Source organism: Arvicanthis niloticus, chromosome 11, assembly GCF_011762505.2.
Source record: "Arvicanthis niloticus isolate mArvNil1 chromosome 11, mArvNil1.pat.X, whole genome shotgun sequence".
Taxonomy (NCBI): domain Eukaryota; kingdom Metazoa; phylum Chordata; class Mammalia; order Rodentia; family Muridae; genus Arvicanthis; species Arvicanthis niloticus.
Window position 1 is genome coordinate 18,035,008 of NC_047668.1, and position 22,661 is coordinate 18,057,668.

The 22,661-nt window shown below is 37.3% G+C and overlaps 1 protein-coding gene across 2 annotated transcripts in view; it reads left to right on the forward strand.

Moving 5' to 3' along the window:
- Nucleotides 1–22,661, forward strand: part of Prkd1 (protein kinase D1) — a 269,305-nt gene that overhangs the window by 177,616 nt on the left and 69,028 nt on the right. Inside the window, exons 3-5 of one of the 2 annotated variants that reach the window (XM_034514444.2) lie at nucleotides 12,658–12,789; nucleotides 15,522–15,682; nucleotides 21,250–21,273. In XM_034514444.2, coding sequence (XP_034370335.1) covers nucleotides 12,658–12,789; nucleotides 15,522–15,682; nucleotides 21,250–21,273 — 317 coding nt within the window. The remainder of the gene's footprint in view (nucleotides 1–12,657; nucleotides 12,790–15,521; nucleotides 15,683–21,249; nucleotides 21,274–22,661) is intronic. The other variant, XM_034514445.2, reaches the window with a different exon arrangement.

Consider the following 22,661-nt stretch of genomic DNA (forward strand, 5'->3'; position numbering starts at 1 on the left):
GCAGAACTATGTTGCTTTCATTACTATGGTTCTATACATAAACCAACATCAGGTATAGTGGCATCTCTTGCATTATTCTTTTTGGGCAGGATTGCTTTGGTAATCTTTGGTCTTTTGGGCCTCCATTTAGATTTTTTTGTTATTTCTCTTCTTCAAATGCAGACTGTCAATGGGATTTTTACTTTGATTGCATCAAATCTGTACATCCCTTCTGGTAGGATTGCCATTTACATAGTAATAATTCATGATCATTTCATGGGCATACTTCTATCAGATGTTTCATGGTTTGCTAAATCATCAACCTAATCAGACACTGCATAACAGATTGCTGGACAACAAAGACCACAACATCTCTGAATGTATGCACCCTTAGTAGCATGAAGTCATGTGTACTTACAATTCAAGGTGTTTTACACCTCATCAATTTCTTATAATCTGCAAATATAGTGTTTTAAGTTAAAAATTTAAAAAGCCCATCAGAAGCAACTTACAAATTTGAATCAACTTACAAATGGCTTCACAGAAAACTTTCCAGATCTGTTCTCAGTAACGTTCTTCGACCTTTTTGGGCATTATGCTAATGGTGAAAGCCAGGGATATGGTATCAGAGCTGGCCTGGGCTCTAACTCCTGTTACTAAAAATGGATGATCTTGGATAACAAGTCTCATTTCTCTGCATTTTTTGCTCTTCTCTGGGAAACTTGGTAAGTGAAACTCTCCTTGTTGAGCTCTATGGAGGACATAGCTAAGTTAGCAACATTTAACATTTTAGCCAAGTGATTACTCAAAGTTCTTAGCAAAATGATTAAGTATAAGGCCTTTGATATCAGAAGTATCAAAGTATGACTTACAGTTATTATCATTATTTCAATGATTGGTATTATCGTGACCATCAGTACTAAGGGAGAGGAAGGAAAGTCTTTATTACCAACCAACAGCACTTAAACCTAAGGACTTAGGAACTGTTATTATTTGTTCATTCTACTTCTTAAAGAATATTTGCACTCTGGAGGAAATGGATTTACCTTCCCTGTTCTGGTTAACCTTAATTGAATACAGCTAAGTCCTTAAGGCTCTTTCTAGTTCCTTCTCTAATGTGAATCAATTAATAGTCAGGCATTGCAGTAAGGAGAGAAGGGTCACCATATCCTGATGGGACTGAATGACAAATGCCACAGCTGGAAAGAGATTAGAGAGCATCTCAGGTCAAAAAAGAATGTAAATGGTTACCCCATGTGTCTAGCACCGAGAAAAAAGAAAATTAAGTAAAAATGTCATGGAGTCAAATTCCAGCTAATGAGTGCATGCGCTGCAGGTCCTCTGAACAGAGGAACGAAAGGTCAAGTCTGCTGCTTAGAAAGTGCCGTCATGTGCAGGAGATTTTATACCTTTAAAAAGGATAATGACCTAATTTACATGAGGAACACTAGCATACAAATTACTCTTTAGGCTCCTAACTAAAGGATTGTAGACAAAGACTATGTACAGTATTATACAGAAATGAGGGCGACGGGGTTTTCTGGGACCAACAGCATCACTGATTTCCAATATATTTGCATGTAGAGGCACCAAGTTACGAGCTTGACTTCAGGTTTTTGAAAGTTTCACTGTATTTTTCATAAAACCAATGTTTATATCTGTTTTTAAGCATAAATGTCCCAAAACTGTGAAATCCAACCAATATTCCTCCAGATCAAAAGGGTTCAATTATTGCTGAATCCTTTATGACTCTGCTGAAGCTCTCACTGCCAATGAATGGGACTGGCACTTGACATAGAAAGCGCTGTGCTGATGGATACCTATAGTACTTGAAATGTGTTACTAAGATTTCAGATTCATGATGAATTTTGATCAAACCCACTTATCATTCTTTCCTCTCTAGTTCTTTCCCATACCTCAGCCTCCATTTTTCTTCCCAGTTGCATGTGTTCTTCTATTTTCACCCACTAAATCCAAGTATTGCTACCCATATGTGCTCCTTCCTCAACACTCAATAGCACTGGCTGCCAATAGCTCTTCTGCTAGGGATGGGATTTCATTAGTTCCGGCCTGACCCATCACTCAATACATGCTGTAACTATGTTTGACTTGATTTTGCACAGGTCTTGTGTATATTGGCATGGCCAAAGTCCCTTCATATACCCAGTGCCACTGTCATGTCTGGCAAATATTGTTTCATAGCAGATGCCCATCACTTCTGTCTCTTAGTGATCTTTCCAACCCTTCTTTCATGATAATTCCTAAGCCTTCTATGAAGGGAGTATGATATAGATGTCACATTAAGAGCTAAACATTCCACAGTCTCTTATTCCCTAGATGTTGAGCAGTTGTGGGACTCTGTGTTAATCACTATCTACTATACAAAAGTATCTCTGATGGGGATTGATAGATGTACTAATCTTTGAGTAGAAAGATAAGAATTTAACTGGCAATTTATTAGTTTTTATTTAGAAAAATATTACTACAAGGTTCTTCAGTACAACCATGACCAACCAGAAACATGTTACTGGCTCAGTTAATGACACCAGGCAAAATTCTCGCTTGTGGGCTTGTGGATCAGAACTTGAATCCAATCAGAAAGTGGCTATTATTCCTAGAATATCTGGGCCACTATTATGCAAGTGGGAATATCTTGCCAGGACAGTCGTGTTGTTTATCACAAGTTCCCAGCAGTATACAACTTTTGATGACTGCCCCCCACCCTGCCTAGGGTGTATTGAGAATCTTCCAGCACCAACCACTACAGCCAACAATGAAAGCCTCGTAGCCAGGACCTGCATTATTTCTCCTTGCCTCAATTATGTGGTGTCTTCAGCAAAAGGAACTTCCCACCCTGCAATCACTTCCATAGCACATGGAGTTCAGTCAAATCAAGGACTTCATAAAAAGAAAACATTCCAACACTGAGTTGAATCCCTACCTCATCAAAGATGTCTTAGGTACTAAGAAGAAGTACCTCTCAGCCCTGAAAAACGATAAAACAACAAATTAAAAATATTTCATTTGGGGGACGAAATATAGCCACTTAGAAATCAATTTGGTGATTTTTCATAAAATTGGGAATAAATGTACTTCAGGAGCTAGGTGTACCACTCTTGAGTATTTACCCAAAAGATGTTCCAACATACCACAAGGACACTTGCTCAACTATCTTCATAGCTGCCTTATTCATAATAGACAGAAACTGGAAACAACCTGTATGTTCGAAAAGCAAAGAATGGATAAGGAAACTGTGGTACATTTAGACAATGGAGTATTAATAAGCTATTAAAACCAATGACTTTATGAAATTTGTAGGCAAATGGATGGAACTAAGAAAGATCATTCTGAATGAGGTAATCCAGACACAGAAAGACAAACATGGTATGCACTCACTTATAAATGGATTCTAAATGTTACAATCCATAGACCCAAAAAAGCTAAGTAACAAGGAGAGTCCAAAGGGGTTGACTTGAATCTCACTTAGAAGGAGAAATGGAATAAACACCTGAGTAAACAGAGAGAGGGGACTGAATAGCAGGGCGAGTATAAGAACAGGAGGGATCAGATGAGGGGAGAATAGAGGGAGAGAGGCCTGGGAAAGACAATTGTAAGAAGGTTGGGAGGCAGATCTCTGGGACAAAGCTAGAATCTAGGACAATGGAGACTCCAAGGAATCTATGAAGGTGGTCCCAGCTAAAACTTCTAGCAATGGATATGAAGCCTGAAAACCTATCTCCTATAAGCAGGCAAGACTTCCAATGAAGTGATTGAGACTCCAACCCAGCCACAAAACCTTCCACTCACAATCTGTCCAGCCTACAAAGTGTGAAGGGGTAAAGATAAAGTAAGAATTGAAGAAATAGCCAACAATGACTGGTCCAGCTTGAGACCCATGCCATGTGAGGGAGTGCACCCCTGGCACTTTAATTTTATTCTGCTATACTTGCAGACAGAATCCTAGCATAACTGTCATCACAGAAGCTTCACATAGCATCTGATGGAAACAGATGCACAGACCCACAGTCAATTACTAGGTGGAGTCTGGGGAATCCTGTGGAAGAGTTGAGGAAGGAATGAAGGAGCCAGAGGGATGAAGGACACCACAAGAAACCCTATAGAACCAACTAACCTGGGCCAGTAGGAGCTCATAGAGAATCATCAACCAGGCAGTATGCCTGAGGCAGACCCAGGGCATCTGCACATATGTAACAGTTTGGCAGCTTGATCTTCATGTGGAACTCCTAACAGTGGCAGCAGGGGCTGTCTCTAAATTTGATGCCTGCCTTTGGATCCCTTTTCCCTAACTGGGCTTCCTGGTTTAGCCTAGATATGAGAAGATGAGCCTAGTTTTGCAGGAAAGGTGAGGGAGGGGCATGGGGGAGAAAAGCATAGCTTGGTAGACAATACTCATGAAAGAATCAGATCTAGATTCTAGGAGTGTTTCAATAGCTGTAAAGAAGAAAAATGCTAAGAAAATAAACAGACTGACATTTTGAGTGGACAGCCAATGAAGTAAGCCAAATGGTTTGTAAATGAGCATAGGAAGTCTCAGACATTTTATGTTTACTACAGCTCAGTAGACCTGTATGCTAGATTGGAATAAAAAAAATCAATCATCATATTCTACATATCTAATCTAAAAGTGATGTTTGGGGCAATATTACTCCCATGTTATAATCTTGGTTATTTGTATTGATTTCATATGACAATCAGCATTAATAAATGAAAGAATAGTATTTGTTCTAATTTGAAGGTCACCTCAATAACAAAAAATAGGGATCCATTAAAAATATCTCAATATGATTTTATATCTAAAATTCATCATTAATATCAAATGTATAGGCTGCTATAATTTTATTATCAAGTAACCCATAAAGTCAGTCCTATTAGACTTATAAATGACTTCTCAATGGAAACTCTGAAACCCCAACAGGCCTGGAGGGAATGTGTTTCAGAGTCTAAGAGATCACAGACATCAGCCCAGACTTTTATACCCAGAAAAACTTTCAGACACAAAAAAAAAAAAAAAAAAAAAAAAAAGTAAGAGGTCATATGATAAAAACAAATTTAAGCAATATCTATCTACAAATCCAGAAGGTGCTAGGAAAAAAACCCTCCAACCTAAAAGGCTGACTGAACCTGAGAAAACAAAGGGAATAAATAATCCTAGACCACCAAAATTAAATAAGACTAATCATACACCCACAACAACAACTATTACAACTACAACAAAGTAACAGGAATCAAAACCACAGCACATAGACATCAATCATCATCAATGTTAATTCCCCAATAAAAAGACAGAGACTAACAAAATGTGTGTGTGTGTGGTGGGGGAGGGGATGGGATTCATCCTTCTGTTGCATACAAGAAACACACCCAAACATCAGTGATATATATTTTCCAAAGGTAAAAGTGTGGAAAAGATATTCCAAGCAAATGACCCTAGGAAGCAAGATGATTTAGCCATTTTAATATCTGACAAAACAGACTTCAAAATAAAACTACTCAGAAGAGATAGAGAATACATCATACTCACAGAAGAAAAAAATCCACCAAGAGACACTGCAATTCTCAACAGCAACTATGATCCAGACACAAGTGTTCCCATGTTTGTAGAAGAAGCACTACTATAGACTAAATTGCATTTTAACTATCATACTGGGATAGTGGGAGACTTCATTCTCATCAGTAGACAGGTCATCTAGACAAAAACTCATTAGAGAACTATTGGAGTTAATTTATACACCAAATCCAAAAAACACATAAAAAAAAATCATCCACCATAATCAAATAGGCTTTATGCCAGGGATGGGTTAACATACACATATCAATAAATGTATCCAATCATATAAACAAACAGAATGACAAAATAATCCACATGCTCATTTTATTGGATGTAGAAAAGGCATTTGACAAAAATCTAATACTCCTTCATAAAAAATGATCTGAGAGATTAGGGATACAAGGAACATAACCCAATAAAGGCACTTTATAGCAAATCCATAGGCAATATCAACTTTAATGGAGAGAAATATCAAAGCGATTCCACTAAAATCAGGAACAGTACAAAGTTTTCCATGCTCTTCATACTTTTTCAAAATAATACTTGAAGTCTTAGCTATGGCAATAAGACAACAGAAAGAGATTAAGGGGATACAAATTAGAAAGAAAGAAATCAAAACATCTTTCTTTGCAGATGATAGTATACATAAGTTACCATAAAAATTTCACCAGAAAACTCTTACAACTTGATATACACATTTAGGAAAATAGCTAGATACAAAATTAACTCACTAAAAACCAGTACCTCTTCCCTATACAAATGACAAATGGACTGGGAAAGTTCTTAGGGAATCCACACATTTCATAATAACCTCAAATAATATAAAATATTTTGGAGTAATTCTAAAGAAGAAAGTGAAAGGCTTACATGATTACAAACTTCAAGTCACTGAAAAATGAAATTAAAGTTACCAGATGCCAAGCCTGGTGTGACCTTGGAAGGGACAGAGAGATACGTATCCTGCCCCTGGGACAGGGCCCCTGATATGAGCCTCCGGGAGTGATGATGGTTGCTATGGGCTTAAGGCTTCTTGGTGTAATAATATACATATTTTCTGGAACCAGTACTAGCAATGAAGGGCTCTTCTGAGGAATGTCATTCCTGCTAATGGTAATGATTCCATGTTAATGAGATACAGCAGGAGTCCAGGAGTTGAGGGTGTGTCTATGTCTCAGCAAAATGGTAAATACTGGGATAGCCCTTAAGGCTATGGAAAAAGAACTCTAAATACAAATTTGAAAATATATAATTTCTCAACTATATAAAACATAAGGATACAATATGAATAATATGAGGGGCTTCACGAATCTAAAGGAATAAAAGCCCTGCGCTGAGCCAACTTGTTGGAAAACTCCTAAGGAAGGAGATAGACTTAGGGAGTGGTGATTTTAGGAGATCCCACTCAGCTGAGGGTTTTATTTATGCTTATAAAGGCAAATAGATTCCTGAGTTAAAGGCCAGCCTAAGATAGAGAAAAGTTGGGCTTTTACAATTTTTGTCATGGGGGCGTGTGGGGCTGTAGCTCGAGCTCCGGTGTGGGTTCTGTTGGGCTGAGTTGTGGGTCCACCTTGTCTGCAGCCCCAGTCCGCTGGAGCTGCAGCTCAGGGGGCAGAAGTGCAGGAAGTTGACAGAGTTTACTCCACATAGTGCTGAGTGGACATCTTTATTAAAATATATTTACTTTAATAAATATATTTTAGAAGAAGGCTTTAGAAAATGGTCCCTGGACACAGTAAGATTTCATTAAAAGTTAAGGATACTCCGGGCAGTGGAGACGCACGCCTTTAATCCCAGCACTTGGGAGGCAGAGGCAGGCAGATTCCTGAGTTTGAGGCCAGCCTGGTCTACAGAGTGAGTTCCAGGACAGCCAGGACTACACAGAGAAACCCTGTCTTGAAAAACAAAAAAACAAAACAACAAAACAACAACAACAAAAAAGAATTGAATTCCTATCTGTGGTGGGTCAGGCTCCAGGCTCCTATTTTTTCCATGTCTCCACATAAAAAGCTACCCAAAGGCCTTTTTAAATATTCTTCAGCCTTCTCCTTGTCTTTCCTCCCTCACCTGCCCTTTCATGGTCACTTCTGTCTCTAGTTCATTTCCTTTTTGTTTATACCAGTTTACCCTTTATTAGAGTAGGTTGTTTTCTGATGCTAACTTGCATTACATTATGCTATTCCAGGCAGAACTCTGTGTGTGAGTGTTTTATTACTGTGTTGGTTATTCAAAAGAACATTTAGAACATGTATGTAATATAACATATTCAGCTTTGCTTTCCATCTTTTCTTGTTGAGTCACACACTTAAAACTTCCAGAACTATCTGAGACACCTAACCAGTAGCTTTAAGTACACGTTCTGTTGTTGTCATGGTTGCTGTGATTTTTGGCATGGTATATTCATAGCACCCTATGTTTTTGTCATTACACCTCACTCATATTTTCCATATCAGATGTTAACTCAAAAGTGGAAAATGATTTTTTTTTTTTTATTTTCTCAACTATGTGAAGATAATTATGGCAAGTGGCTGAATAAAAACTCATCGAATGATATTGCTGTTGGGGTGCTATGGGTCCTTCCTAAACCTTACTGTTTCCAGGTTTAATAAACTCTGCAAGGTTTGGATGTGTGCATGAAGAGAGAATTTGTAACAGAAGTGACATGGAGAAGGACAATTATCCAGCCCCTAAGGACATATTTGTGGGCATTCGTGGGAGGGAGCAGCATGCAGACAGGCCCAGGTGTGATCTTACCATCACTGAGGCACAGGTCCCAGTCCTTTGGATGCAGGAGTTATCTCTTGGCATCCTTCGTGTGCCATTGGAAGTTTGGAATCGAATTAGCTAACCATCATTACAGTGAACCAGAAAAAGGTGAAGAAGACATAGTAATTATACAAAAGATAATCTTATAGATGAATAATTATACAAAAGATAATCTTATTATAGATGTACATATATTTTTCTCCCTTTTCCTATCTGTTCTCTGTGTTTTAAACTACCCATCCTGCAGAGTAGTGTAGGGTGCCTTCAGAGATAGACTCAAGAACTCACAATTTTTTTCTCTACTGACACTGATACACTTTCTGATTATTTATGAGGCTGGTCCTACCTCACATTAACAGATAACATTCTTCAGTCAATTATTGCCTAGTAGGCTTTTGGATCAATTGATCCAAAGCATGATACTAAATCACGTGTTTTAGGCCATTAACACTTGTGTGGATAGACTTTAGAGGGCACGAAAAACTTACATTTAAGGCTTGTGATTAGCACTGAACTGTGAGTAGTGACTGCAAAGGAGTATTGGAGGATCTAAATAAAGGCTTTCTGATGGTTTGAGTCTTTGCAAATGCTTTAAAATGGTGTAGAGTGAAGCCATCCTACCTGGAAAACAGCAAGTAGCAAACGATTTTTGCATGTCTGTTACAGTTATGTTTGAGGATGGGGAGACTAATACAGCAAAAGTGTGAATGTATATGGGGTACTGGTATTCAGATGCTTCTTTAAATAGTCTATATGCTAAGGAAGAAGATATCTTCAGAGTTATGAGAACCCTCAAAGCGTTGGTCCTGAGTGATGACATGGCTTATCATGTAGCACCAGTTACAACTCATTTGAAACTACGAATCACCATTGTTTTTTAGGCACAATTACCGCTTGTAACTCTGAATTAATTAGATATGATGGATTTGAAATCAGAAACTTTGTGCAAGATATGTTTTAAAAGGCTGATAAAGAACAGAAATGAAATTTTTTAGTTTCTCCAGCATTTTTACTGCCTCTGATACAAGAATGTATACGTATTGAGGTTATATGTCACACTTGGCTGCAGTGCCCAGCTTTCCCTTTGGTCTTTGGAAATAACATTTTCTATCTAGCCCAGGCTGGCCTGAATGCTTTGAGTGGACTAGCCTACCTTGAACTTAGAACAGCTCCTGTTTTCTCTGTATTGGTGGGACTGCCGTGTTCCACCACGTATAATGATACTCTTTTCAAGAATCTTTTTCAATGATGATAAACTTGTATAGTTCATATTTAAAGAAATAGTAAGGTGTGATAACTGAGTCTGTACAATTCTGAGACTGGCTGAGTCCAGATTCTACATTGCCCAGATTTTACCCTCATTTCTGTTCAAGTTTTCTCATGTATATAGTGGGGTAACAATATCAGCATCTTAGATTTTTTTTTTGTAAGAAAACATCAAATAAAATGGTCTTTTAAAGCATGTTAATTGCATCTGTCTCGAATATCAGTCCCAACCTGTCGCAGCTGCAAAGAGTTAATACTGTTCCCAAATTGCCAAAATAGCCGTTAAAAAATTTACTGAAAATCTTGGAAGATCTGACATTGTTTTACTTTATTATGCAAATAGTTTTGACCTCCAGAGATGATTTATTTTGCTTCAGGAGCCTCATTTTCTCTGTACTGCTAACCAGTTTAGTCCATTTTGTCCAACAATTTATAATGAACCTGTAAAGAACTACTGATTATATTAAGATTTTTGGCTCAATTACCTGTTTCAAACGCTCAGTGACTAAGGAAAGCATGTCATTTTCTCCTCTCTTGCATGCTGGAGTGTAACAATAGACTGTGAATAGAGCAAATCAAAGAGACACAAATACCAGTATGAGGGCCTATTGTGCTCCGTTTGTTTCCCTGTCATATCGTTTTAATTTAGGTCGGCTGATTGATTATGACAGGTTCATTGTTCCCTTCTTGGAATCTCTAGACATGCTAATATTCCTATTCTTATCTGTCCATTTTGATTCCAAAACTTAAATGAAATGGAATTGCAGCCTTCACTTTGTTTGCCTGTGCTAGGTGATTATCTCTGAAGTGCGATTTTGTGATTAGGCAAGCCCGCATGCATACGCTCAGCTAATGCTGATTTCCCCCAGGGTGCAGAACAGGTAAATTCATAATGAATGGATGTTGTGCTTTGATTTCAAATGGATGCAAAACCTCACCATGCTTAGTAGTTTTATTTTAAAAATGTATTTAATTATTCTAAAATTAACAGGAGAATATTAAAATTGAACTTTAGTAATGTGGCATTTAAACATAAGTCAAGGGTGCTAACTGCTTATGAATGTTAATCCCCTTTAAAAAAAAAAACAAAAAAGACACAAATCTCCGTGCCATAAATTAGAGGGGGAGGTGTCATTGAAAATCTTTAGTTTAATTATTTATATTCTTCCTGATTAATTCCTAAAATGTCTCAACGCAGCTTGCTATTTGTATTGTCAAATTCTAGCGTTTCTTATTTTGAAAACTACAATAATTATTCAACTAATTACTGTCATAGTATTGTCATAGTTGTTTGGCCCTGGAAAGGGTGGATTTGATGGTGAAGGGGGCTAGGAGTGAACGACTGGCACAATCTGTTCAGGTGTTTTCGTTAATGGTATTGGGGGAAATTACTTGTGAGTACAAGAGATCAATTTTAAGGAGAATTTAGCATTCTCCACATTACACACATTTTAACCCAATCACCAATGTATAATTAGGTACCTTGAATCATAACCATATTTTTACTGATTGATTTAGAAAAGAATTGTCAATAATATTGTTAATCAACATATTCTCTGATTTGCAATATATTTTCTCCAAAATTTACTAGGTATGAAACCTGAGGAATGAAGCCTCCTGGATTGTCTTCTATTCTTAGTGGAGATTCAGATTTTAAGGGGCTAGAGAATACCAGGATCATGCAACCATTCTCCCCTCAGGAGGGAGAAGCTGAGGTTCATGGTGATTATGTGTGCTGTCTCATAGGTGATGTCAGTAGTTCTTGCAGCTCTCCTGTCTGCCTTAGTGAACATTGAACATGAGCTTGCAACTGCAAAGACTGAAAGATGCAACTCTAGCAGTCTTTCATTTTATCTTAATTGGAGCAATAATGGAAACATGGGCCACTTTTATAATATAAAAATGTATGTAGAACAGTATAGTTGAACTCATGTGCATTAGTTGTCTTTATGCATACTTCATAAAATAGATAATATTTAGAAAATAACAAAAGGGCCCTCCATCATGCATGTAGTTTATCCATGTCTTTCTCAGAATAGACCATGACTGGTCCATGCCTATTAATCCTTCTTCTTGATGATCTCATGAAGAAGCTTCCAGGTTATTTAGAGGTTGCACTTTTAATGTTGGTTTCAGTTTTCATGTGTCATCTCTGTCCCTCCAAGAAGAAGATGGTCAGCAGAAGGATGTAATCAGACTTCTCTCCTCCCGTTACACTTTAATGTTCCTCTTCATACTGTTTGTCTTATCTGACTGCAGTGTTTAAGTTCAGTCTGTCACTTTTTTATTTTAATAATGCTTTTGAATACCTTAGGGGAAGAGCAAAATACTTTTAGTATAATGCTTTTATTAATCCTTTGAGAATTTTATACAAGCAGGCAATGTATTTTGATCCCAGTCTACTTCCTCTCCACTCCTTGATTCCTCCCAGATTCACCCTTACTCCCCTATTGCTTCCCAGCCTCATGACCTCTGATCCGTGATCCCCATAAATTCGCGGGTGTGAGTCATCCTCTGGAGCATGGTCAACTCACCAGGGACCAGATGCTTAAAGGAAATGGACTTTCTCTCCCAGAAGTAACCAACCGTCAGCAGCTCCTCACTAGGGGTGAAAAACAAAATACTTTCGACTAATATCAGCTATGCAGGAAGTAGATTGCCTATCATGCCATTTGTCCTTTCTTTTAGCATTTTACTGTTATTGAAATAATGTGAACGATTGCCATGCAGAAAAAGAGAAGCAAGAGGCTTTTGTGTCACCAAGCATAACATCGTATTTCAGAATAAACCCTAATGACTGAGAGTACAAGCCATGCTACGTCTCATTTTCTGTGTGGTTTGTAAGGTGTGATGACTATGTGTCATGTAGCCTAAGCTAGCCCTCAGTACACTCTATACCATCTAGATCCTCTTGCTTCCACCTCCCACATGCTGATTGCAAATATGCAGCACTACACATGGCTGGTTTTCCATAACTTAGTTTTCAGAGTCACCCCCTGCTTCCTCACCTATTGCCTGGCATGCTTGTTTGCAGGTGGGTATATCCATTCAATCTCTTTTGCAATGTGCTCTTTCTGCAGCTTCAGCTACCTTTGAAGACTTCCAGATCCGGCCCCACACTCTCTTCGTTCATTCATACAGAGCCCCAGCTTTCTGTGATCACTGTGGAGAGATGCTGTGGGGGCTGGTCCGTCAAGGCCTTAAATGTGAAGGTGAGTTGTTCTCTGCCCCCTCGACACAGAATGTGAGCTGAAGCTGCTGCTTCTGTGTGCCTCAGATGACACTGTCCTCTCTCATAAGCATCCCCCTGCCATCTGGATATCTCTCCCCCTATTTATGCAATATCTTGTTCCATTCTGAAGTTCCCTGTCTTTGTCATTCTTTACCTCATCTATAAGCTTAATTCTCACCTTTTTTCTCAAGTGGAATAAGTTTTCCATACTGTAGTGCATGGTACCCCAGTTTTAGTGAGAAATTAAAACTAAGATTTCCATCTTATTTAAGCCAGAAATTTCGATAATGTAGCTTTGAAAGGAGCCAGAGATTTAGATGATTTTTGGGTTTTTTTTGCTTTTTGTTTTTTGGGTTTTTTTGTTTTGGTTTTTGGTTTTTGGTTTTTATTTTATTTATTTATTTATTTATTTTTAATTTGAATTTTTTTTTTTTTTTTTTTTTTTTTTTTGAGACAGGGTTTCTCTGTGTAGCCCTGGCTGTCCTAGAACTCACTCTGTAGACCAGGCTGGCCTCGAACTCAGAAATCCGCCTGCCTCTGCCTGCCAAGTGCTGGGATTAAAGGCGTGGGCCACCGCTGGCCGGCGAGATTTAGATGGTTAATCATACTGCTCAAGATCACTCTGATGCTGAATGGGTAAAATGGAACTTCCATGCGTGTTTTCGCACAGACAGTGGGATGAGATTTCTCCCAGAGAGAACTCCTCAGACTGGACAATTCCGTGTGCAAGAACACTGCTGTGTAGTCCCAAGGGCCCATGCATCACTTGCCTGTGGTCTCGATTTGGGAAAATGGTGTGCTTTGAAGTATGGCCTCTACGGTCACTCTACGGTTACCATAACTGTTTAGTTCTTACCAGTGGGATGGAAATTCAGAGAGCAAATCTAGAAGAAACCAGATTTTTTTCACTTCGGCAAAATATTTGGGAGAACTTTAAAGAAGGAAAGATTATGGCTTGACTCCCGGTATCAGAGTTTCAGTCCATGCTCACTTGGCTCCGTTGTCTCTGGGTCTACAATGAGGCAGAACACCAGGGCCAAGAATTCACAGCTCAGCAGTATCACTCACTTCATGACAGCTGATTGATTGGCATTCAATACAAATGTACACTTTCAGGCATGTCCCCAGTGACTTATTTTTTTTAACTGATCCTTTTCTCCTAACATTCCTATAGCTTCCAATAGTCTGCCAGCTGGGCAGTCATCAACACAGGACTACTCAATAGGCATTCCAAATGCAAACTGTTACACTCTGTCTTAGGTGCCCAAAATGTGTATGCCAGTCTCATCATACAAAATGTATTGAGTCCACTACTAAGACGTATCCTAACTTCACTATGCCAGCATCTGTCAAAATTCCAAATCCAAGTCTCCTCTGGACTTCTTATCTATAAACTAGGGAGTTTGTTTTTTTGTTCTTGTTTGTTTGTTTGTTTGTTTGCTTTGTACATACTTTCAACTCTTAATGAAACAGGATAACTATTCAAATTCAAAAGGATGCTATAAAATAACAAAGAAGAATCACCATACCAAGCAAGACCAATATCCAGAAGTGTAAATATCAAGTCTTATAGCTTCATGTCCAGCATCTAGGCTACATTACATGGCAGCATGTTGTGTTTTCTGCCTTAGGCAGCCATGCTCTAATGGTTTTGCTGGTTATATATAGCTCAGGTGGTCTCGCTTAGGCTGGCCGTGCACAATGACAATCTTTCCTCAGCCAACACCCCATTTTCATGGCATCCCCAAATTTTGCTGGGTCTCCATTGCGTCTTCATCATCTCTCTCATACAGACATTCATTCATTGCCCGTTCAGGCCCACAGGGACTCTTACCTGCGAGAGTACCTATCCTCGCAGGCATTTCTTTGAAATCTTGTTAGATACTTCCATGACCTCATAACTTTTGCATTCTACACATCCACAACACCATAAGCAAGTAAACATATCTCATTTTGCTCTCGAGGAGAGCCATACCCAGAACCATAGCTTTATCAAGCTCTAGATATCTGGGTGGCAGAACTGTAAAGTATATTTTATGAAAAGTAGTCTGACCTATTTTGTGACTTATGGGGAAATTCTGAGTAGTAGGTGCCAGCTATGTGGGAAAGATGCATAGCACATATATTGGAAGAAAATAGGGAAATATCTTTCCATCTGTGTACTACCTAGAAATAAACAAGTATATGTACTTTATATTATCTTTATTCTGTGAAGTAGTTATTTTTGTTTCCATTTTACAGATTCCCATCTATAACTGAGATAAACTACTTTGTTCAGGGTCATGTATACAAGCTACAGAGACAAGCTTAAAATCAGTGTCATCTCAAACTTGTATTGAACTATGATTAATTTTCTCCTTACATGACCATACACATCTAAAACTACAGCAGCTAAAAATGGTCTAATCTATTTGTGTGTGTGTGTATATGTGTGTGTGTGTGTTTTCCCAACTTCATTATATTCAAAATATCAAAAAATACATAAATAAAAATTAACGGAAATTTTTGCATTTTTACAATAAAGTAAGAATCTGAAAACCATGTTAAAATAAGAAACAGACTCAGAGAAAGCACAGAGGAAAATTTGTATTTCCAAGTAGCATCACGACAAATTGATGTCGTGCTATGTTTTCAAATTCTTAATTTATAAGTAAGGATGGAATAGATTTAATTTCTAGTGAAATGAAAACTATTTTTATGTTTGTTTTTCAGGATGTGGTCTGAATTACCATAAGCGATGTGCATTTAAAATCCCCAACAATTGCAGTGGGGTGAGAAGGAGAAGGCTCTCAAACGTTTCCCTCACTGGACTCGGTACTGCCCGCACGGCATCTGCTGAGTTCTCCACCAGTGCTCCTGATGAGCCTCTCCTGGTATGACCTGCTGTTTATGCATTCCCCACTCGCTTGAGAAATCTGGGGGATGTTGTGATATCAGTGGCAGGCCAGGAGAGCATGCTGGGAGGGAGACGCAGTCCCCGTGTTAATAACTGTGTTTTCACTGGGTCTCCATTTGTAGGTTGGTCAGTGCATCATCAAATATCCAACAGCTTTGAGTTTGCTTTCTTCCCTGAGCTTTGTGAAACTGAAAAATATGTGAGGCTTCATCATGGTCATAAGGCCTGAGCAGCGTGAACAAATGTGTTAATGTTGCCAACGAGGGTCTCCTCTGCAGAGTACTCAAGTATCGGTAGCAGACTGAGTATTTCTTCTAAGCTATGATCTGAAATTTACCTTTATGAAAACACCGAAGCCTTACTGCTTAGTATTAGTGATATTCATACATGTTTGTCATTGGACATTACCAAACGCCATGAAAATAACTGCACTTAATAATTAAAATATCTCTGTACCTGTGAAATGGCTGATGGACACCATGAAAGCATTTGTTAAGGAAAGTAATTTTTCAAACATTGACAGAAGAATACAATGATGGTTGTATAAGTTGTTTACAACAAGGATAGAGTTCTTAAATAGCTAATGGCTTGGAACTCCAGCTTTCTCTTGTCACTAACTATTCACTGGCACATTGTAGCATAGTTATTACAGAAATTGATGAAAAACAACAGTAAGAATTACTTTTGTAAAAGTAAGGTCAAGTAAATCTGCCTTAAACTTGAGTGGAAATAAGTTTTGGAGTTATGCATGACAGTTTGTAATTATTGTTACATGGAAAGTATTTGTGACTTTAAATGACTTAAATTTTTTAGTACACCAAGCCACATGTCAGATGGTCTTTATCTTTACAGATAGAAAGCATCTCTATTCTGTTCTTTAGTTGCATTTTTGCTGGCATTGCTTTCTGCTATTTAATCTTCTTTAGCTGAAGCTATTTTTGGAAGATAGGTGCTACATCTTTGTAGTACTTAGATGAATATGATAGCTTCATAATATTCAGAAGATATGTATGTGATTCTAGAGAATCCTATGTGTTTGAATCTATTAGAATAAAGAATATTTTTATAAAAAGTAATTACTCAAAATTTCTATTTTAAAATAATTGCCACTACAAACTCTGCATTTAAGTTCTTTGGTTGAATTAAAAATTAAAAATCATGATTTTTTAAAAGTTATACCACTTGTAGTAGGGGTAACTGTAGTAACTGCAAGGCATAATGTTTGGAATAAGGACATTGAAATTATATAAATGTCAATAGTCTTACTTTCAAGAATTCTGATATAAAATAAAACTGGAAAAATTGCAAAATATTAAAACACATATAATATTTTATTATATAGTCTTTAAATATAAATTTTAAAATCATATGGCATTACATATGTAGAGAACTATATTAAACCAGAAACTGCACACAGATAGGCTGGGCAATTTATGTTGAATGGAACAGTTATGATGTAAGTATAGACTTCTGAGTAAATGTTTCTGAAATTAATTGAATATCTGTATGGAAAATATGATTTTTTTTACAAGCTCTCAATATATACACTATGTCACCCCAGCTATCCTTAACCTCACTATGTAGACAGAACAGCCCTGGAACTCAGAGAGGTCCTTCTGTCTCTGCCTCTTTTTTTCTTATGCTGGCAATTAGGGTGTGCTCCATCATGTCTAACTTGGGACCTAGTTAACTCTGCTTCAAACCATATGCAAATCAATTCTAGGTATACTCTAATTTTCTAGGAAATAAGAAGGAATAATAAATAAAAATATCCAAAATAGGAAATTTTTTGTAAAGAAACTTAAATCACTGAGGAAAAAGAAAAGAATCAAGAAACTGGATGTTATTCAAATTAAGAGCACATTTCATTTAAAATAGAATAATTTATCAGGGAGTTCATCCCTGAGAAAACTGATCTTCCCTCAGAAGCTATTGATTGGAAGAGTGGAGCCATGTGAGCTGTCCCCATTCATATTGGCATGTCACCTGGCATTGTCATGATGAGGTCTTATTTATGCAAATGTATTTTTGAGATTTCATGAGTGTAGCTTCCAGCACTAAAAAACACATACACAAAAGCAACACTAACTTAGTAGGTTATGTCTATATATTCAATGTGATTAAGGAATTCTGATTCATTTAGCAACATAGGTGAATTTCACAAAGCAATTAAATAAAGAAAACAACCTGGGGAAAGTAGTTCATGCCTAAAGTTCCCAATCAGGAGGCTCAGGGAGAGTCTTATGACTGAACATAAGCATTAGATTTTGTGGTCAGTCTGGATACTGTTATGAGACACCTATCTTAAACAAGGAGGCAGATACCAAATAGTCTGTACTTGTGGGTTCAGGATCTAATTCCAATTGAGCTAAATTCAATTTAGGTTGAGGAACAGGAAAATAATGCTTCCTCTTAGTGGGGTACCAGATCCAGATGGGAGAGAACAGAATTATCTGAAAAGAAGTTATACGTGTATATATACAAAATCTTGTCAAGATTTATACCTAAAATTTTATAACCTTATAAAGTTCTTATAAATTACAACTTTAAAATTATCTAAATAGAAGATGTGCCTGCTCATACTGAGAGTTGATGCTCCAGCACTGGATGATAACCAAGGGAGTGTTCCCCTTCCCTGAGGAGAAGGGGAAGGGGCCAGGGAGGGACTGAGAAGAGAGGAGGAAGGGGTCTGTCTGTGATCAGGATGTAAAGTGAATTTAAAATGTTATCTAAATTAGTATTTCTCAATATTCCTAATGCTGTCACCCTTTAATACAGTTCCTCATGTTGTTGTGACCCCCTTGAAATAATTTTGATGCTGCTTCGTAACTATAATTCTTCTACTGTTATGAATAATAATGTAAATATCTGATATGCAGAATATATGATATGTGACTTCCAAAGGGGACATGACCCATAGGTTGAGAATCACTGATCAACAAGTATATTATAGCCTGCTTGGATAGAAAGTCATTGGAAATGTTTATTACAGATCATGTAAAAAAAAAGGATAGCATGTTACAATTATTACTCATTGAATCATGAAATTCCTTTAATTTAGTTAAAATAGGTTCAGAAATAGGGTTAGGAACTGCCATTATTCATTAACAAGAAGTACACTTTAGATAAAATATTAAAACTAACGTGGCATGGCATGCTGAGATTCATGGTTTGTATTTCTGTGATTGACATTGTCTTCTATAGTAGCTTTGCCAAAGACACAGCAACAGAATTCATATGATCTTTCTTTAAGCCAAGCCAAAGCAAAAGGAAAGCTGTTACACTATACTATGTACATATGGAATATGCACTGTCATATGGTGCATCTTCTTGGTGATCTATGGAAACTTTTTCTACCTCAACAGGATGAAAAATTGTGTTGTCTATTTATTTTCTAGTGTTTTTCTGAAAAAACAAAGAAAGCAGTTATTTAACAGTATTTCTTCAAACAAGACTGAAGAAATGGCTCAGTGGATCACTTACGTGTCTGAGGACCAAAGTTAAGATTCCCTGGCACTCACATTAGAGCTGCATGGGCAGAATTGGCCACCTATAATCCCATTACTCAGCAGGAGAGACAGGGTGCTCAAGCTCTGAGTTCAAGTGAGAGCTGACCTCAAAGTATAAAGTGGAGAGTGATCCAGGGAGACACCCAAAGTCAATATCTAGCCTCTGCATGCATGCACACACTAGTGTATACACACACCTCCACATGCCAATACACACATAAACATGTATGCACATAACATACAAGCCCATGCAAAAAAATTGCAAATAAATCAACCTAGTACAGATAAAATTATTAAATGTTTCTTGGATCATCTGTATAGTGGAAGTTTTTGTAGCTATTTAGTATAATTCATTGTCAAAGGAATCTTGCAATAATGAAGTCAGTGTTCTTAAACTAAATCAGTATAGAATTATGTTCCCTCTCATAAAATGGATGGATATTTTATGAGAAAATACTTTTTCGAAAATGATAAGTTATTGAGTCAATGCGCCTTGCCTTGTCCATCCTCACACACATAGTCTGAAATGAATTCTGATGTAAGAGCAGACAGAAGGGTCCTCAGGACCAATAGTAAAAAGAGCTATGGGTTTTGGATGCCACATACATAGATAACAAACTTATTTTTTTTTTCTGTTCTATAATAGTATATACAGATATGATCATGGTTTTTGCTCAAAAGCCATGTTTAGGGCTATGTTCAAATGAGAAGTTGTTATCCCTTTGTTCCCATGTACTACTCATCAACTGACAAACTGCTTGGATAGTACTGGATGCCAAGTTGCCTTGGTAAACCTCAGTCTAACTGTGCACAGCCCCCAGTGCTCCTGAGGAAATGGCCATGTACTATATATCAAGATCTAGAGATTTCAGAAACAAGTAATATGATTTGGGCACAGTAACTTATTTACCAAGTAGGAAGAAAATCACTATTATCAGAGTGCATTGCTACAGGTTTTATAGAATATTTTCAACCAGAGTTCATTTTTGTTTTAGTTTACAGATAACAAATAGAACAACTACCTACATCTTTTCTTTTGTTTTAAAAAAAGAGATAAAAAAGAATAAATTCAATATAAATTTCCAAGAAGTGCTCTCTGCTTATCTGTTTACTTTTTTATAGAACCATTTCTTTTACTATACACACACACACATATATATTACTTTCAAATGATATTTTAACTTCGAGTGAAATCAGAAATCAACAGAGCAAGAGCAAAAAAAAAAAAATGCACCATGAATTTATCTGCACTCATTTTTAAAGTAATTTAAAAGTTTTCAATTTGATTTCATGTGTATAGGTGTTTTGTGTGGATGTTTATCTGTGCGGCACTTGCATGCCTAGTGTCAGCAGAAGTGAGAAACGGTCATTAGCTCCCCTAAAACTCCAGTTGTGAGCCGCCATGTGGTTGTTAGCAATTGGTCGCAAACTCTTTGGAAGAATTGACATTGCCCTTAACCACCAAGCCATCTCGTCACTACCTGCATTCATCTTCTTAAAGCTCTTACTTTGGCCAGCCCACGTGTCCCTGAACAGATTGTGATTATGCTTCTCAGCTCACTTTCAACGGGCTGCAGGCAAATAACAGCTATGAAATATTTGATTACTCTAATGACCTTTTTCTTCATTTCATATTGAGAGCAAGAATTATTTTGAAGAAAACCTAATCTTTTACTTAAAGGTCAAAAATACTTCACTTTGACTCTAATTTGTTTTCAACGAGGTACAAAAACCACCCCTCGTCACTAAGACCATGGATTTTTTTTTTAACCACTACTCACATCTCAAAATGTTTTGCATCTGTGACTTAGTACCTCCCGTCGCACTTAGATTTTAAAAGCATTTTCCAGTTTGCACTTTGTTGCGTCCACAAAGCTGGCTAGTGGAGCATTTTGCTTTGATCTGATAACACAAGTGTGTATGTTAATCAGCATTGACTAATATGCATTGCTTTTTCCTAAGTAACCTTGTTTTTCTCTTTTTCTCCTTTTTATTCTCCTTTGCCTATTCTTGCTCTTTCAACTTCATCTTTCAGTCTCCTGTGAGCCCTGGCTTTGAGGTAGGTACAAAGCTACCCAGCATCAAAAATGTACAGTATCCTGGTCTTCAAACCAACCTTGTACTGGTCCATCCCTACATTAGCTATGGTTAATGGGTAGAGTTTATATGAGAGTTCAAGCCACTGAATGACGAGCCCTGAATATAACTGTCATTCTTTGTCATTTCTCTGTCACTGTTTGAATTCCCATAATCCTCAAATTGACAAAGATCGACATCTTCATTAAAATGACTAAGGTTGATTTCTTAGGTCAGAATTTGCCATCTAAATGCTTGATTTCCTAACATAGGTATCTTGTTTATAAAAACAAAAGGGCAAGTTATGTGACTTATGCACATTGGAGCTATGTTCTCATTCCAGATACCACAGAATTATGGAAAGCAGGATACTGACTGTTTCCTCATTCCCCTTGCCTGGTGTGGCTTGAGAATATAGGGACTAAACAAAGGTGTGGCTGAAGATGACCCCGACTTCCTCTTCTAGTTCTTAAGCTTAATCTTTTTAGAAAACCTTAAAAAAATTGTATAAGTCACAAACTTTAGCTCTTTAAAAAAAAATGGCATAGAAATGGAAACACTACGCTTCTTCCTTGGGTATGGAAGAAATTTTCTTCCTCCCAAATATCCTAAAGTTGGTTTTTTACCTATGTTAAATAATTAGTAGAACTTTTTTTTTTTTTGAACCTGCATCCATGTTCTGGTTAGGATAATTCTCAAGCCAGCTACCTTGCTAATGTCTAGTTCCCCTTCCTTCAGGCTGTGCCCACTGAGAGTTGGCCCAGTGCTGTTGCCCTGTGGAGAATATAGACTTCAGGCTCCATTATTAGTATCCATTGTCAGTTCATCTTGTTTAGGTTACTCTAGCAAGAGATATTAACACAAAACACAACCAGAACATGTTTCAGGTTAAGTAAAACTGTCAAATCAAGATTTCATGTGTGTAGCATATTTGATTAGGAAATCTTCTGCAGTGGTGGTAAATTCCTATTTGGAAAATTAACTCTACTGAAAAGTGCCCTGCATAGAGAAGCTCAATGTAAAAACAATGTGTAGTTTTTATATTTTTGTAATTTGTTTTTTTTTTTGGATGTCTTCAGACAAAATTTTCAAGATGTATTTTCCCTTGGAGTAATTCCTAGGTCCTGAGACCTAAAAGAAGTAGGGGGCGTTCTCAATCCTCAACCATTGCATTCAAGGACTGAATGGGAAAGAGAAGGAGAGATTGTGATTTTGTGAAACTTATGTCTGTTAAAGGAAACCTGGCTTTCTCCAAAGCACAGCTCGTGACAGAAATAAGAAAAGCATTCTGTAGAACCTATTTTTCTTTGTTTATATAAACTTTGTTTATATACAGTTTTTCAAAGTGATAACCAATTTTTTCTTCATCAA